Source organism: Mastigoproctus giganteus, chromosome 12 (assembly GCF_048544385.1).
Source record: "Mastigoproctus giganteus isolate SK-2022 chromosome 12, ASM4854438v1, whole genome shotgun sequence".
Lineage (NCBI taxonomy): Eukaryota > Metazoa > Arthropoda > Arachnida > Uropygi > Thelyphonidae > Mastigoproctus > Mastigoproctus giganteus.
The window spans coordinates 64,147,145-64,166,845 of NC_143586.1; the positions used below are offsets into that span (position 1 = coordinate 64,147,145).

The 19,701-nt window shown below is 38.2% G+C and overlaps 1 protein-coding gene across 1 annotated transcript in view; it reads right to left on the reverse strand.

Annotated features, from left to right (window-relative positions):
* The window catches only part of LOC150077126 (inositol-tetrakisphosphate 1-kinase-like), a 126,880-nt gene that overhangs the window by 10,241 nt on the left and 96,938 nt on the right, over positions 1-19,701 (reverse strand). The window contains exons 6-7 of the mRNA XM_090386919.1: positions 17,049-17,092; positions 4,323-4,482 (exon numbers count right to left, since the gene is read on the reverse strand). Of these exons, the coding sequence (XP_090243045.1) occupies positions 4,323-4,482; positions 17,049-17,092 (204 nt within the window). The remainder of the gene's footprint in view (positions 1-4,322; positions 4,483-17,048; positions 17,093-19,701) is intronic.

Below are 19,701 nucleotides of genomic sequence, written 5' to 3' on the forward strand. Positions count from 1 at the left end.
GAGCGTGTACAGAGAAGGGCAACAAGATTGGTGAGGGGAATGAAGGGATCCTCTTACCAAGAGAGGCTTAAGTTCTGCAAATTGCAGTGGCTGGAGGCTAGGCACCTGCGCGGTGATCTGATCAAGATATATAAGGTGTTGAATGGGTTGAGCACGCTGAATTCTGATGGGATCCTTCCACTTGTTCAGATTACGAACCTAAGGGGGCATAAATTCAAATTAAGAAAGGACAGATGTAGATTAGATGTGCGGAAATTTGCCTTTAGCCAGCGGGTGGTTAACTGCTGGAACAAACTTCCATCTGTCGTTGTGGAAGTTGAAAGGATGAATAAATTTAAAGAGGAACTGGACAGGCATTTGGAGGGAATGGTGTGTTTTTTTTTTTTTTTTTTTGGCTGATGCTGCATAAGCTCATACACTTGCTTTCTTGCATCAAATGCCACTGCTACTACTACACACACAGTATTATAAGGTTATGGGGAAGATTAAAGTAAAAGAATTATTTTAAGTTAAACTAATAATATGTACATATACAGGCGGGACTCGATTAACACGATTAATTCGTCCCGGGAGCGCATCGCACAAAACGGAAACGCATTAATCGAATATCATAACTAATAGGAAAAATTATAATTGGTCCTTGACCTTCTGGAATGTCCATAAAGAATTTTAAAAATACCTTTTAAATTACTTTTTAACTGTATATAATGTAAAAGATAATGAAAATAATTATGGAATTAAATGTTTATTGCATAAAACAGCGGTTCTTAAACTGTGCGCCGCGGAATATTTTAAATTTGAGGGAAACACAGCGATACTCGACATCTGTCAGACACCGCGCGAACTACTAGCTCGAGGTAGTTCACAGTTTCAGCATTTCTTATTAAGTTGTTTGGACCTAACTACTAAACGAAACTGTTAGGTATTTCTTTTGGTCTGGGTGCGCCTTGAAATAATTACTGAGACATTAAAGGCGCCGTGAACCGAGAAACTTTGGGAACCTCTGACATAAAATACACAATGAAGAAATTACTGTTACGGAAATATTTGAACAGTGTTGACTTTCTCTTTTCATCAGTCAATTTCCGATAGCCGACAACAATCTTCTCTGGACCCCTGGCGAAATAAATATCGCAGAGAACAGCAAATCTTTTGTTTGAGGTTCTATGCAATACGAAAGATTTCATCTAATTCTTTTACCGTTATCTCCTTCGCGGTAACAGTTTCATCTGACTCATTTAAAAATTTGAATTTTTAAATGCAAGTCTGCATTGACTTTATTAGTAGGAGATAAACACGTCTTCTTCCGATGGTTGATGGAACACACCGAGGCGGGCAGCAGGCAAACGTTTATTTATTTATCGTACGACTCGCGGTAAGCTTAACGCGCGATTCAAATCTTTTTCAACTATCGCATAAAAAAAAAAAAAAAAAAAAAAAAAAAAAAGATCGCGTTAACTGGAAATTTGCATCGTGTAAAGTGAAAAGTGGTATCATTTTTCAAATAGCGTTAACTGAATATCGCGTTAATCGAACTCGCGTTATGCGAGGCCTAGCTGTATATCACATTATGGACAGTGTATACATTGCCACTGGAATGGCACTAGCCAAAAATTCCATATATTAATGATTATCAACCTACCATATTATTATTTAAAATAAACAATCTTTGCTTAGGCTCAGTATACACTAGCTAAGATAGCTTATTCTATACCATTTCATCTTTCCTTAAAAACTAATAATACAGTGTATATATATTGCATTATGGATGTACTGTATCTATTTCCACCGTAATGGCACTAGCCCATAAATTCAGTATATTAATGGTTATCAACCTACCAGATTACTCAACACACACACACACACACACACACACACACACACACACACACACACACTTGTGTGTGTGGGAAGAAGGGCCAAATAGCCCTGAAACAGTGCCGTCTGGGTGGTGGTATCCATCTGAGAATAAGTAACATTAGTCTTCTCCTTAGGTGAAGCGTTACTTATTCGAAGTAGTGCAATATTATGGCAACTTGTTGTGAAGGTATTCCAGAATATGAGATATAACTTAAAACGATGCCATTTTACTAATATTCTGATTTATTCAGATATAACTATGTATTTCTGATGCGCTTGCACTATATTTATACATAGTCTAGACTCCTCCATAGCTTGAGGCTTATGCCCTAAACGCTTGAGTGGTAGAAAATCAAAAAGACCTGGGAGTAATTGTGCAGTCAGATATGAAGTTTTCTGAGCAATGCAGACAGGCTGCCAGGGCAGGTCATGGGGTTTTGTCAATGATATATAGGAATTTTGCTAGCAATGAAAAGGAGGTGATTGTCCCTCTGTATAAGGCTATGGTTTGTTGTTTGTTATTTGGTTTTTAGGAGCATTAGCAACTAAGGCCATGTTGATCTGGGATATGCAGTGGTCATTCCCTGACCTTTCCGCATCCTCCGTATTTGGTGGTGACGGGCTCGAACCCCGGTCTAATCAAGAAACGTGTGCTACGCACTGCTGCTCCTTCCCACCTGGCTACGGAGGCGCCTAAGGTAATGGTCAGGCCACGCCTTGAGTACTGCATACAGGTCTGGAAGCCTCATTTTAGGAAGGATGTAGATTTGCTTGAGCATGTACAGAGAAGGGCAACAAGATTGGTGAGGGGAATGAAGGGAGCCACTTACCAAGAGAGGCTTAAGTTCTGCAAATTGCAGCGGCTTGAGACTAGGCACCTGCGCGGTGATCTGATTGAGGTATATAAGGCCTTGAATGGGTTGAGCACGCTGAATTCTGATGGGATCCTTCCACTTGTTCAGATTACGAACCTAAGGGAGCATAAATTGAGGAAGGACACATGTAGATGTGCGGAAATTTGCCTTTAGCCAGCAGGTGGTTAATTGCTGGAACAAACTTCCATCTGGCATTGTGGAAGTTGATAGGTTAAATAAATTTAAGGAGGAACTGGACAGGCATTTGGAGGGTATGGTGTGATTTTTTTTGGCTGACACTGTATAAGCTCATACACTTGCTTTCTTGCATCGCATGCCACTACTACTACACACACTCGATTCCGGTTATTTGGAACACATCGGCACTAGTGCATTTTGGCTCGATTAAGCGGCTGCCCCAATTATTCGAAGTTTCACATAAATAGTTAAAATTACAATGGACCCCCGCTTTACAATTGTTTCACTACAATCAAATCATGTTACAATGGACTCACCATAGTAAAGTACCATGCACTATACAATGTGTAGTAAGCGTTGGTCATTGTGATCACATTTGTGAACTGAATTTTATTTCTATTAAACAGAGATTCTAATTAGCGAAAATAGGAGGAATATTATTATCCACAGGCTATAAAAGTAAAGAAATATTAAACACAAATTTACCCTTTATTACCTTACCAATTAAAAAAATGATACATGAAAATCGGAAGAATATACATGACAATCGGAATAATTAATACCTACTGTAATATGTACATATTGACTAGCTGACATTTCTGTTCACTGACATTTGTGGGTGGGAGTTAAAATTTAAAAATACCAAAAAGATAAGCAATCAATAACAAGAACACGGCACATACAAATTGCAAGTAAGACGATACGTGCAAGCGAGAACAGAGTAACAAGTTACAAAGCTTTAAAAATAGGAATGAAGAAGATTCTGAAAATTAATTTTTTTATATGATTGAAGATTTCATGGAAGTGTAAACAAATTTCATCATAATAACCCACAGAATTCCAGCTGTCACTATTATCACAAATTCAATAAGATCGAGTTTACTATCCATTCATGATAGATTGCACTAACAGAAAAGCTCAATAAACAGGTGACTGCTAATTGTTTTTGTTTTATGGTTGTGACCTCCATAAATCCGACCGAACCATATGGTACGGACAGAGACAATCGTAGGGTAATCTCCAGTGCTGCGGTCTCCTGCCCCGATTAAAAGCCATGTTGTCTCAATTAAGCGAAGTAAACCATGGCTATTTTCTCGATTGGATTCTGTTTTTTTTAAGATTTGCCCAAAATAAACATCTGCCCTGATTACCCGGTGGCCCAAATAACCAGAATCCACTGTATACACATAAAACCTGATATTGGAGATATAAAAAAAAATATTGAGGGATAGGGAGAAGGAATAAACAAATTGAAGATCCGGATGTGCCAAAGAAATAATCATTATATGCTAAAGATCTTGGTGGGGGGGGGGGCATGAAAGCAGACAAAACAGTATACCCTTTCAAAATAACTTGAAGACTAAGTTCATAAATAAAGACTAATAACAATAATATTTTAATATTACTTACCCCCAGCAGTAAAATTTTTCAGTGATGGCCTCTCTATAACAAAATACTTGTTGCCAATAATGAAGAGTTTATAAAGAACAGCATTATGATTTACAAATGTCTGGGCCACACAGGGAGGATTTACATCCTTCAAACCAGTTTCATTAAATATTAGACACATCTGTAAATCGAATTTTTAAAAAAAAATGTAATTGGGCAGATATTTAAATGCTCTTATCTAATTAAATTAGGTAAGGTTGAAATTAGATAAGATCTCATCTTATTAAATGCTCTTATCTAACCCAATGCAAAAAATTTCATTGAGAAAAAAAAAAGTGTAACAAAACAAGAACAGAATTGCTATTTCCTTATTCTAATGAAATATTGTCTACAAATTTTAAGCTTCTCAATATAAGAAAGATTTTATTTTCTGAATCCTATTCATTTATTAATTTGTAGCATTCATTAATAACAAACAAATGGGGAAAAAAAAAAAAAAAATCATAGGAAAACCAAACTTTTAAAACCCTCATTGCAAAATTTTATTCACAAAATTATATAAAATGAATGCATACATATAAAGGGAAGTTTAAAAACATTAGCATACATGTGGAAATCATAATCCGCCTATACAGATTATACAAGTTGTAAATACAGTCTGGCTAATAAATAATAAGACTGTTACAATAAAATAAAGAAATATTTCATACCTTACAAGTAAGTATCCTCTTCAAAATAATTTCCTTGGGCTTGCACACATTGTTCTATATGTTTCTCTCAAGCACAGAAACATTTCTGGAATGTCATCTTCTGTAAGCCGTTTTAATACTTGGGTAGTTTTTTCTGAATGTCTTCAATGACTGAAAATGGGTTCCCTTAAGTACACTTTTCAGTTTAGGGAAGAGGGGGAAAGTCACAAGGTGCTATGTCTGGCAAGTAGGGTGTGCACACACACATGCATACACACTTTTTTGACCAAAACTGGCAAACAGAGTGTATTGTATGCACTCTGTCTGCCAGAGAGTGCATTGTATGCTGTAGCATTGTCTTAATGGAACATACTACCATTCTTCCACAATACAGGTCTCTTCTTTTGAATTTTTTAACACAGCCTTGTCAGAACTTGAATGTAGCATTTCATTGACAGTCTGATTTAGTAGGACACATTCAGCCATAATAATTCCTTTAATATTGAAGAAAACAAAAAGCATGGTTTTCAATTTTGACATCTTTGCTTTTTATTTTGGTCTGGGCAATTTCTTTGTCTTCCACTGCATTGACTGTCTTTAAAAGATGTAAATAATAATTCATGACTCACTATAATGATTAGAATTACTTGCTCAAAAAAAGGAGCACTGCTAAATGTGTTAGCCATGAAAGTGCAAACAAGAGTAGATATTTATTATATGTTCAAAACTTGAATAATGGACAAATTACCTCTTCAAAAGTTATGTTGGGTTATCACTGATGGGGTTGCTGTGATGACTGGAAAATACAGATTCACAGCACTTTATCAGAAGGATGATCCTTGCCCAAATTTCATGGATCTAGCAATTCCACTCGTTTCCATGGATTCAGATTTCAACCACCATTGCAATTTTAATTGTCAGTTAAATCACTTCTGGATGAAGCAGATCAGAAAAGAAATTTAATACTTAATTTTAAAGTCAGGTTGTAGCTTAGAAGCATTTAGTCATGGCTCATTTGAACAAAGTTGCGAGGGGGGGGGACTGTTAATCTTCTATGTTCCTGATAAAACTGATTTATTCAGTGCTTTTAACTGGGTCCATAAAAACCTAGTGCTAAGTGAATCCACATTGAGCAATAGAGATTTATCCATAGAAAATAATATAAACAATTTTGATCTGGTTTGCATGACCAGTGTTTCTCAGTGATTTCAAAATAATTTCTCTATATAACAATATCAAATATAGCAGAAACATTTAAGCCTTTAAATATATAAATTGTACAAGTAAACTAACCTTAAAATACAGACACTTATATTTAACTTCTGTTCCAGGTAAAATAATGGAATCACTGGTTAAAGAAGGAGTGCAGGACCATCTAGACAAGACTACAGTTATACTTCACATACAGTATGGGATTGTTTAGAGGAAATCTTGTCTGACCAATTTGATTGGATAATACGATGCAGTCACAAAGGAAATGGATTCAAAAAATAATTTTGATATCATATACTTGGATTTCAGGAAAGATTTTGATAGCTGAAACAAATTAAAGCAGTGCAGCATTAAGGGCAAGTTACTGCTAGGGATAAAACGATGGTTGAATAAAAGGAGGAGGAAGGGGGGAGACAAAGAGGGGGGTATCAATGGATAATGCCCTTTGTGGACTAACGTTATTAGTGAAGCCCCTAGAGCTCTATGCTGGGACCAATGTTATTTTCTATAATTATTAATATTAAAGAAGCCATATTAGGCTTAATGTTCAGGTTTGCAGATAATACAAAGGTTGGCAGGGTGATTAATAACAGTAATGAAGGTATGCTCCTGCAAAAGAACTTAGAAAAATTAGACAGCTGGCTAATAAATGGCAATTAAAGTTTAACCTCGACAAATGCAAAGTTCTACACCATGAATTGTCAAACTAATAGAGTAAGCTTATCTGCGAAAAGATCTAAACCTCCCAAGCACTTCCTAATTCATTTCACAAATATACATGGTCTTAATTCTAATCTCAATGATCTCCATTTCCACTTGCAGTCTGCCAAACCCCATGTACTTTTTCTGACAGAATCTCAGTTATCGGTTGATTCAACTACTGCCATCACAGTTGCCCAAATTATCCCCTGTATGATTCCTTTCGCCTCAAAGGTCGTACCTGTGCATATATCCATTCCGATATTCTCTATCAGAGACTCGGTAATTTGGAATCTCCTCTTTTCAATCTTCTCTGGCTTAAAATCTCTGCCACATTGTGTCAAATTCATCTGTTGTCTCTACCGTTCTCCCAACTCCACTAATCACTTTGAGCTCTTTGACTTCCTCTCTTTGCAACTTGACTTTCTCCAGTCCAACTTTCCTAACAGTGAGGTAATTTTCCTTGGTGATTTTAATGTTCACAACTCCAGCTGGCTTCCGTTTTCTAGTCACACCGACCCAGCAGGTCGAGATGCTGAGGCTTTTGCAATTACTAATGACCTAGCACAGATTGTTCATTTACCTACAAGAATACCGGACAACCCTAATCATACAGCCAACACACTTGATCTTTTTCTCACAAACAACCCTTCTAAGTACACGGTCGAAGTGAGAGGTCCATTAGGCACCTCAGCTCACAACTTGGTGATTGTCTCTTCTCCAATGGAGCCTTTATCTCATGGCTATTCCCAACCTCATATTGTTTGGCATTACAAGAATGCAAAATGGGATGACCTGCGAGATTTCTTTTCTTCTTTTACTTGGTCGGATTACTGCTTCAAAACTTCTGATGTCAACATTTGTTCAGATCGTGTCAGGAAAATTATTCTTGAAGGAATGGAATCCTTTATCCCACACACCACTTTAAAATCTCGTCCTTTATCTAAACCTTTGTTTTTCAATAAATGTGCCAAAGCTGTTCAAGAGAAGAACATTGCATATCACAATTGGCTTGTTTATAATTCTTCAGTTTTATTTTCTGCCTACACCAAAGCTCGCAACTATTCTAAAGCAGTTTTAATCAGTTCAAACTAGAGTTTGAACAGGCTAAGAGTAGAAAACTTGCTTCTTGCCCTAATGGTAGCCGAGCATTCTGGTCTCTTGCCAGAGCTTTTGGCCGCAACTTTTTCCCATCTCTGCTCCCACCTCTGTCCAAACCAGATGGTTCTGTTGTCACTTCAGCCAAGGATAAAGCTCACCTGCTAGCATCCCATTTTTCTTCCAAATTATGTATTAATGATCTTGGTAAAACACCTCCGATCATTCCCAACACGCTCCATTCAATGCCTCCTGTGGTCTTCCATCAAAAGGATGTCAGAAGGATTTTGATGAAGCTTGATACTAACAAAGCTCCAGGTCCCGATGGTATTTCTCCACTTGTTTTCAAAACCTGTGCTCCTGAACTTACTCCTGTTCTTTGCTGCCTTTTTTCACTTTCTTATTCCAAAGGTGTTTTTCCTTCTGCTTAGAAATTTGCTCATATCCAGCCAGTTCTATCCATATATTCAGGTCTGTACTTGTTAACAGGAGAGACTGCTTCAACAGGGATGGGATACACTTAAATATAAAGGGTGCAAGAATATTTGCTGATGCTATTGAGGCAGTGTTAGGTGGTTCGGAAAACTGCTAGCTTGGGGGGGGGGGCTACAAGGACTAATAGATTAGCAGTAGCCACAGGCAGAGGTGAAAGTGATTCTTGCACTGCTTCTATTGGAATGAGCAGGAACCTGGAAAACAAGATGCAGGGTATTTCAGGGACTGCTGGTAGTCATTGCAGTACAAGTAAACACATGGGTTGTGTTAGGGTAGCTAAGAATAGTAAGAGGTGCATGTATACTTGCGTGTACACCAATGCTAGGAGTTTGATAAATAAATTTGATGAATTTGAAGTATTGCTCAAAGCATCAAAGGCAGATATTGTTGGGATATCAGAGACGTGGTGTGACACAGATATAAGGAAGGCAGAACTGGAATCTGGTGAGTACAATGTGTACAGGAAGGATAGACAAGATAGGAAGGGAGGAGGGATTATACTATTAGTTAAGAAATACATAAAATCCAAGGAAGTGAAGCCAGTCGACATTGCTGGACAGTGCAGTGTCGAGCCAGTTTCGTGTGACATAGGCATTGAGAGATCAAAATTGAGAGTAGGAGTGTGTTATAGGCCTAATGACTCTGATGAGTATAATAAGGAATTGTACAGGGAAAGAGAGTGGACCAGTAGATCAGAGAGTCTTATAATGGGGGATTTTAATTTCCCAGATATTGACTGGAATTTGTGGGTTGGTCACTCACACACTAGCAAGGCTTTTGTGGATTTAATGGATGATTGTTTTCTACATCAGCATGTTCGGGAGGCAACTAGAGGGTTTTATTTTGGTTTTTAGGAGCATTAGCAACTAAGGCCATATTGCTCTGGGATATGCGGTGGTCATACCCTGACCTTTCCGCATCCTCCATATTTGGTGATGACAGGCTCGAACCCCGGTCTAATCAAGAAGCGTGTGCTACGCACTGCTGCTGCTTCCCACCTGGCTACGCAGGCGCCACACTCCCTCTAGTTGTGTGGCGCCTGGCTACGCAGGCGCCACACAACTAGAGGGAGTAATACTCTTGATCTGATTATCAGTAGTGATTCTTCATGCATTAAGAATCTGCAGATAAAGGAACCACTAGGTGGCAGTGATCACAGTGTGCCAAAGTGGGATTTACTCAAAGACATAACTACCATCAGGGATAAAGGGAAGGGTTTTTGCTTTCGAAAAGGTGACTACAGTGGTCTGAGACAGTATTTAAATTCTATACGGTGGGACCAACTGATAATGTTACCAACAGCAAATTCAAAATGGGAAGCACATTCAAAGACTTTATCTTGGAAGCTACTAGGCTTTACATACCAACTAAGAAATATTGTTCAAGGTTTAGACCTAAATGGATGTCAGATGAACTAAGGAGACATGTGACAGAGAAGAAAAATGCATGAGATGCATATAAATTAATGGGTGACATGAGAGCCTATGATAGATATAAGCCGGTCTGTAACCAAGTCACAAAGGAGATTAGGCAGGCAAAGGCAGATTATGAGAAATCCTTGGCAAAGGATGCAAAGAAAAACAACAAAGAGTTCTTTACCTATGTAAATCTAGAAGGAAAGGGATGAATCAGATTGGTCCATTGGATATTGATAGTTCAACTGTTGATGATTCTGCTCAGGTGGCTAACAAACTAAATGAGTATTTTGCATCTACATTCACCCATGAGGAGTTATTCGGGGAGAGGGGAATGCCAGAAGTGAGTTAAACTCTGGCAGTGAGCTGGATGATTTTGTAATAACTGAGAGGAAAGGAGAGGAGAAATTGTTGAATATAAACATAAAAAAGGCACCCGGGGTGGACGGGATCTATCCAGTTATATTAAAGGAGGCAGCTAAGGAAGTAAGCAAACCCTTAGCCGTAATTATGAGAGCTTCTTTGGACTCAGGGGAGGTACCCATGGACTGGAGATGTGCAAATGTGGCCCCAATCCACAAAGGAGGATCAAAGGGCAACACAACTAATTATAGACCTGTTAGTTTAACTTCTGTTCCAGGAAAATTAATGGAGGCACTGGTTAAAGAAGCACTGCAGGATCATCTAGACAAGACTTCAGTTATAGCTGACACAGCATGGTTTTGTTAAGGGAAAGGCTTGCCTGACCAATTTGATTGGATACTATAATGTGGTCACAAAGGAACTGGATGCAGAGAATAACTTTGATATCATATATTTGGATCTTAGAAAGGCTTTTGATACTGTTGCACATGGAAGACTGCTGCACAAATTGGAGCACAGTGTGGCATTGGAGGCAAATTACTGCTATGGATAAAGGGATGGTTGAGTGGGAGAAGACAAGAGTGGTAACCAATGGACAGTGCACATCGTGGACTAATGTTATTAGTGGAGTCCCTCAGGGTTCAGTATTGGGTCCATTGTTTTCTGTATTTATAAATGATATTGACGATGGTATATCAAGCTTAATGTCCAGGTTTGCATAAGGACACTAATGACAGTACGCTGCTGCTTGAGCAGATGGGCTGAGAGTTGGCAAATGAAGTTTTAATATTGACAAATGTAAAGTACTACATATGGGAAGGAGAAACCCCAGAGTGACGTATCACCTCTGTGGTACTACACTGACAGTGGTAGAGAACGAAAAGGACTTGGGGGTAATTGTGCAGGCAGATATGAAGTTTTCTGAGCAGTGCAGACAGTCTGGAAGAGTACCTAATGGTGTCTTGTCAATGATATACAGGAATTTTTCTAGCAGGGATAAGGAGGTGATTATCCCCTTATATAAGGCAATGGTCAGGCCACACCTTGAGTACTGCATACAGGTCTGGAGGCCTCATTTTAAGAAGGATGTAGAGCTGTTGCAATGAGTATAGAGAAGGGCAACAAGATTAGTGAATGGAACAAAGGTTGCTCTTATGAAGAAAGGCTTAAATTTTGCAAATTACAGTGTCTGGAGACTAGGCACCTGCAAGGTGATCTGATTGAGGTGTATAAAGGCTTGAATGGTTTGAGCATGCTCAATGCTGATGGAATTAGCATTAGCATTAGTAGAGGCATTTGATGCAAGAAAGCAAGCTTATGCAGCATCAGCCAGAAAAAAAAAATAAATAAATAAAAAATAACCACTTCCACTTCACCCCTCTGTTCATTCGAAACACCTGTCCAGCTGAGCCTTAAACTTATTTATGCTATCAACTTCCACGACAAGGGATGGAAGTCTGTTCCACCAACCAACCACCCGCTGGCTAAAGGCAAATTTCTGCACGTCTATCCTACATCTGTCCTTCCTCAATTTGAATTTATGCCCTCTCAGGTGATTATTCTGAGCAAGAGGAAGAATCCCATCAGCATTGAGTATGCTCAAACCATTTAAGGCTTTATACACCGCTATCAGATCACCTCGCTGGTGCCTAGTCTCCAAACATTGTAATTTGCAAAACTTAAGCCTTTCTTCGTAAGAGCACCCCTTTGTTCCATTCACTAATCTTGTTGCCCTTCTCTGTACTCGTTCCAGCAGCTCTACATCCTTCTTGAAATGAGGCCTCCAGACCTGTATACAGTACTCTAGGTGTGGCCTGAACATTGCCTTATACAGAGGGATAATCACCTCCTTATCCCTGCTAGAAAAATTCCTATATATCATTGACAATACACCAGGAGCTACTCTTGCAGCCCGTCTGCACTGCTCAGAGAACTTCATATCTGCCTGCACAAACACTCCCAGGTCCCTTTCATTCTCTACCACTGTCAGTGTAGTACCACAGAGTTGATACGTTGCTCTGGGGTTGCTGTTTCCCATATGTAGTACTTTACATTTGTCAATGTTAAACTTCATTTGCCACCTCTCAGCCCATCTGCTCAACCTTTCCAGATCCTGTTGCAGCAGCTAGTGTCAGTAGTGTCCTTAACAACCCTGCCAACCTTCGTATCGTCTGCAAACTTGAACATTAAGCTTGATATACCATCATCAATATCATTTATAAATACAGAAAACAATAATGGACCCAATACTGAAACCTGAGGGACTCCACTAATAACATTAGTCCACGATGAGCAGTGTCCATTGATTACCACTCTGTCTTCTCCCCCTCAACCACCCATTTATCCATAGCAGCAATTTGCCTCCAATGCCACACTGCTCCAATTTGTGCAGCAGTCTTCCATGTGCAACAGTATCAAAAGCCTTTCTAAGATCCAAATAGTAGTAGTAGTATTTGATGCAAGAAAGCAAGTGTATGAGCTTATGCAGCATCAGCAAAAAAAAAAAAAAAAAAAATTCACACCATTCCCGCCAAATGCCTGTCCAGTTCCTCCTTAAATTTATTTGACCCATCAACTTCCACAACGATAGATGGACGTTTGTTCCAGCAATTAACCACCCGCTGGCTGAAGGCAAATTTCCGCACATCTAATCTACATCTGTCTTTTCTTAATTTGAATTTATGCCCCCTTAGGTTCGTAATCTGAACAAGTGGAAGGATCCCATCAGAATTCAGCGTGCTCAACCCAATCAAGGCCTTATACACCTCAATCAGATCACCAGGCAGGTACCTAGTCTCCAGCCACTGCAATTTGCAGAACTTAAGCCTCTCTTGGTAAGAGGATCCTTTCATTCCCCTCACCAATCTTGTTGCCCTTCTCCGTACAAGCTCAAGTAAATCTACATCCTTCCTAAAATGAGGCCTCCAGACCTGTACACTGTACTCAAGGCGTGGCCTGACCATTGCCTTATACAGAGGGATAATCACCTCCTTTTCCCTGCTAGCAAAATTCCTATATATCATTGACAAAACACCATGATCTGCTCCCTGGCAGCCTGTCTGCATTGCTCAGAAAACGTCATATCTGACTGCACAATTACTCCCAGGTCTTTTTCATTTTCTACCACCTTAAGTGTAGTACCACACAGTTAGTAAGTATATAATATCAAAGTTATTTCCTGCATCCAGTTCTTTTGTGACTGCATCATCGTATCCAATCAAATTGGTCAGGCAAGACTTTCCCTTAACAAAACCATGCTGTGTCTGAGCTATAACTGAAGTCTTGTCTAGATGATCCTGCAGGGCTTCTTTAACCAGTGCCTCCATTGATTTTCCGGGAACAGAAATTAAACTAACAGGTCTATAATTACTTGTGTCGCCTTTTGATCCTCCTTTGTGAATTGGGGTCACATTTGCACATCTCCAGTCCATGGGTACTTCCCCTGAGTCCAAGGAAGCTCTCATAATTATGGCTAAGGGTTTGCTTACTTCCTTTGCTTCCTCCTTTAATATAACTGGATAGATCCCATCCACCACAAGTGCCTTTCTTGTGTTTAACTTCAATTTCTCCATTTTGCTCTCAGTTAATACAAATCATTTAACTCCCTGTTAGAGTTTGATAAACATTTGGCCCTCTCCTCCTTGAATAACTCCTTGTGTGAATGCAGATTCAAAACACTCATTTAGTTCAACAGCTATCTGAGAATGATCATTTACAGTCAAACCATTGATATGAAGTGGACCAATCTGATTCATCCCCTTCTTTTTAGAGTTTATATAAGTAAAGTCTTTAATGTTTTTCTATGCATTCTTTGCCAAAGATTTTTCATAATCTGCCTTCGCTTGCCTAACCTCCTTTTGATTACAGACTAACTTGTATCTACCATAGGCTTCTGTGTTGCCTGTCAATTTATGACACATCCATTTGAGCCTGAACCTAGAGCAGTATTTCTTAGTTGGAACAAAAAGCCTAGTAGATTTCAAGATTACTTCCTTGCATGGTTCCCATTTAGAATTTGCTGCTGATAACATAAATTCAAATTGGATTGGATGGTTGCAGAATAGATGTGTGGAAAACATCAGTTGGTCCCACTGTATAGAATCTAAAAAAAAATCTGAGACCACTGTAGTGGCTATACGAAAGCAAAAACCTTTCCTTTTACCCCTGATGGTAGTTACATCTTTAAGTAAATCCCACATCAGTACACTGTGATCACTTCTACCTAGTAGTTTGTTTATCTGTAAATTCTTAATGCATGAATAATCACTGCTGATAGTCACATCAAGAGTGTTACTCCCTCTCGTTGCCTCTCGAACATGCTGCTGTAGAAAACAATCATCCAATAAATCCACAAAAGCCTTGCTAGTGTGCGAGTAATCAACCCACAAGTTCAAGTCTATATCTGGGAAGTTAAAATCCCCCATTATAAGACATTCTGATTTACTAGCCCACTATTTCTCTGTACAATTGTTCATTGTATTCATTCGAGTCATTAGGGCAATAACACACTCCTACTCTTATTTTTGCTTTCACAGTTCTTATGTCACACCAAACTGACTCAACAGTGCACTGTTCATCTATATCAACTGGATGCACTTCTTTTAATTTTGTTTTTCTTAATTAACAGCATAACACCTCCTCCCTTCCTATCCTGTCTGTACACATTGTACTCCCAAATTCCACTTCTGCATACCTTATATCTAAGTGGCACCAAGTCTCTGATATCCCAACAATATCTGCCCAGTATGTCTTAACCAGCACTTCAAATTTATCAAATTTGTTTACTACAATATACTCCTAGCAGTGGTGTACATGCAAGTATACATGCACCTGTTCTTACTCTTAGTTACTCTAACACAGCCCATGTATTTACTTGTTTCATGACACCAGCAGTTCCTGAAACCCTAGCAACTGGCTTTCTGGTTCATTCCAGTAAAAGCAATGCAAGAATTATTTCCACCTCTGCCTGCAACTACTGTTAACCTATTAGTCTGGGAATCCCTCCCGAGCTAGCAGTTTTCTGACCCACCTAACATTGCCTCGATAGCATCAGCAAATATTCTTGCACCCTTTCTATTTAAGTGTATCCCATCCCTGTAGAAGCAATCTCCTGTTAACAAGCACAGACCACACTGAGAAAGTCTGCACCATGAGCCCTGCACAATCTCTCCAGGGCCAAATTGATTGACAAGGCTCTCATCATATACTCCCTCCCATCGTGTCTAGGCAGGATTGCAGACACTTTCAAATTTAACCCTAACTCGTGACTTTTTTTTCAGCATTGACCTTTACTTGCTCAGTAAATCCGCAGATCTCCTACACTTATTTTGATTAGTGCCAACATGTACAATGATATCATCTTTTGTGCCTTTAAAAGATGATATCTGCTCTAAACGTCATCAACTTTTGCCCCTGGCAGACATACTCTGGTCATATTCCACCTATTCTTTTTGCACAATATATTTCCAGTTTCCCCTGGCAATTGAGCCACCAACAATAACTAGCTCCTGTGCGACCAGCACATTCTGCCCTGAAGGTTGCCACTGTTTTACTTGGTGCATAAGAGTGTAGCTTTGAGTTGGGCAGCTGAGAACTTGATGGGGTCCCCCATTTTAATTCCTTCGAGGGCATCCACCCGACTCTACAAACTCTCATAGTCGTCCATCAGAACAACGAGTTGGCGCCTAATTTCTTAACATTCCCTGCACCTAGCACACACAAAGACATCCTCCATGGCCAGATCATGTCCTCTTTGAGAGAGATCCGCAAACGTGCCGCATTTTTCACATTTTTTTAGACTGCGATGTGTTGGAGAATCGTCCCCTACGGTTCTTCCGAGAACCACAGCACTTTCACTACTTTGCGCAAGTTGCTTTGCTGCTCTAGTCTGGGGCATTGTTTCTGTTTAAATACAATTTAGTTAACAATAAAAATTAAAAGGATTTATATATTTAATTGATTAATTGCCAATACTATACTAAGCTAACAGATTCCTACTACAGTCCTATGTATTACACTATCTAGTTTTACATTATGCCTTACGCTATCAAGTTCGAGATATATGTAATGCTATTCCATATCGATATTACACAATGGCAGCAGACACAGAGTTGTGGCAGATTTGATATGACTAAACATTTTAGCAAATAAAAAATGAACAGTTTGTATACTAAAATATGAGCATAATACTCAGATATCTCAAGAACCCAATCTTGACAATACTGGGCCTGGAAATTAAAGTAACTGAAACTTATTCTTATATTTTAGTAGCTATGAAGTAGTGGAGCCTAAAGGGCAATACTTGACAATCACTTCCCCAGTGCATAGAACACTTAACATTCACTGCACATTGTATCATTTTTTCCATGGTATGACATACAGACCATAAAGACTAATGTCTTTATGGTCTGTATGTCTCTATCAAAGAAGCTTGTCTGCTAATTCTGTAGTGGATTATTCATAGCAGGAGCGACATTTGTTTCAATCATGAGCAGTTATATACACACAATAACGTGCAAAGCAATATGCCTGCTATGAAAATGGAATAAATAGACAGAATGTGTCATGTCCATGGAAGTTACAAATCACTAAGTAACCAATTACTACAAACTCTGAGGGAAGGATGAAAGACTAATAACTGCTAATGTAAATTAACATATCTGATAAAATAAAAAAATTAACTTATTTAATAAATTTTAAAATGGCGCATTATGGACAAATTATAATGTATGCAAGGTTACAATCCAAAAAGTTTTTTTTTTTTGTTTTGTACTTACTTTGTGGGCTAAACTGGATCCATGTGCAAGTGATGGCTTGCACACTGTAAAGACAAATGTTTTTATTAAATACCAAAGGTTGATTAAACATACAGAATATTTCATAAATAATGAGATAATCATTCTTAAACAACATTAGACACTATCTCATTTCATAAAATTGCTAAACAGCAGCAAGAGAAAAAGAAATATTATACATTCATATATAAAGGTATTATGATTTTCAAGTAGCTAAAAGAAAAGGGCAGGAAAAACAAAATCTGAACACTATCTAATATCTATTATTCAGTAAACTAGCATTAAATCAGTTCTACAGGTTGTCCCTTAAATTTGGAACCATAATCTGGAAACACTGAACACATGAACACAACAATGCAAAATTTTTTTCCAGTCCAGTAGAACATCATGAATTTTTGAGATGTAATCTCACTGCATACAGTGACAGTTCTTTAAAATGCTCAACACCATGTCACTTTCACAGTATACACCTTAACTTTGAGATAATCTCACAGGCAAAAATCCAGAGGTACAAGGTCAAATAATAATGGTATCCATCTCACTGGGCTCTTTCTTTCAATCCAGTTTTGGAGGGAACTGTTCATTCACTGACTGTACAGCTGTAATGAGTAGGAGCATCATCTTGCTGGAACCTTTCCAGATATCCACCATATTCATTGAGAAATAGTTGTAACTGGTTAATATGCACTTGCAACACATCAAGATACAACTTGCTTGTCTCTGTATTTGGGCCAATTATTCAGTCCTTACAGAGACCACTCTGTACTATATCATTACATTGATCCACCTTACTTCTTAGTCAGGCTAATCCAATTACAGCTACTTATGGACTAGTGACACACATCTTGCTGATTAACCTCACCTGACAAAAAATTACTCAACATTAAAAAAAAAGCACAGTTGTTCTGAAACCATTCCATATTTCCTGATTATTGTATGGAGATTCTGTGAATGGTTATTGTCCATTCACAAACACCATACATCAATCGGGATCGCCCTCACTCAAAGCCTGAAGAATCTGCAGTTAGTTAGGATGCCAACCTCTTTTTCTTCAAGATACAACAGTGAATACTAGATTTTGACACACCAGTTTCCATACAAATGCAGTGCAGATTTGTGCATGGTGAGTGCAGCCTTTCTAAGCACTAATATTGTTGCTGCTTCATCAGAAACTTTCTGTGAAGGTTTACTGCAATCTTAGTCCAATGCTTACCCCACATCCCTGAATTTGACCAGCAACTTGGACACGCGGGAATGAATAAATGAGGGGACATTACAAATAAGCGTAACTGCAACTGCTCATCCTAGATGCTACGTCCTTTGGGCTGTTCATTTACTAAGAATTGATGGTTCCTAAAAAGATGAGATACCAGCATACAGATTCCTTCTCGAGTCTTTGGTATTAAAAAAATTTTTTTACAAAATTCACACCCTTTCAAAAGTACAAGAATCAGAGGAGATGGAAGTCCGAGTAAGCACTGTGTATTTTTGTACGTTTCTTTCAAAATAATCCTTCAGGTTTCAGTACATTGTAGTGTAAATTACATATAGAATACACTTTACTTTGCTAAAAAGTAAAAGACCTGAATTTCTGGGGTTTTTTTGTTTTTTTTTTTGAAATTCTTTTGAAGAGCAAACAGAAAAGTAGCACTTTGTTTGCGCTTCAAAAGTAATTGCATTGCTACTGATATTGACAGTCTTCCAGATGAACTTCAACATTAAATTTTTGACACAGACATTGCCAACTGTTAGCCATTTCATAGTCTCATTCAATATCAAACTCAATTGCACTCTTGTCCTGTGGCACTATTCTGTCTTTGCAGAAACAATTTATAATTGTAGATTGTGTTACAGAATTCCAAGCTGTATTAAACATTTGCATCGCCTCTAAAATATTTGTGTTTGTATTACGACCCATGGAAGTGTTAACTAACATCCATCCAAGTAAATTGGCCTTTAATATGCATTTTAACATTTTGGATAATTCCTTGATCCAGTGGCTGCAAAATCGACATGCAATTTGGCAACGAAATTCAACTTTAAAGTTCCTAAAATGTCATGGAACAGGCTCGTGGGCTACACAACTGTTGATTAGGAGCAATATTTTGCCATTTCTCAACCTTCATACACTGTTCTCAGAAAAAAATATTACCAGTCATCCGTGCTTTTGAATTATTTTGGTACTCACAAGGAAAACGACGAATCTTTTTAAAACACTTTGCTTCTTTTTTTTTGGGAGATTTTTCTGTGTCAATGTACCACACCAACTTGATCTTTCTATTGTGGTATAGCCATTTTTGATACTGCAGTATTACTTATTGCTGTTCAGTAGCACTACCTAGCAAGGAATTGTAGAAATCAATAAATCTTTAAGTGTTGGTCAGTCAAATACAACAAACCATTATATCCTAGATGCATTGGTTTTTCTGTTATTAACAAGCAAAAAGTTTTCACTCTTTAGGAACACCTTGTATATGAGTTTGCCTCATGGTTGGTGCATATTCATGATTTAACATTAGTTTATTCTTCAGTTGTAACTTACAAGTGAAGAATAACCTCTAAACATATTTCACTGGGTCTCAACTGTTCTGAAACTTTTCATCATAAATACTAAAAGATAATTTACAACATAGTT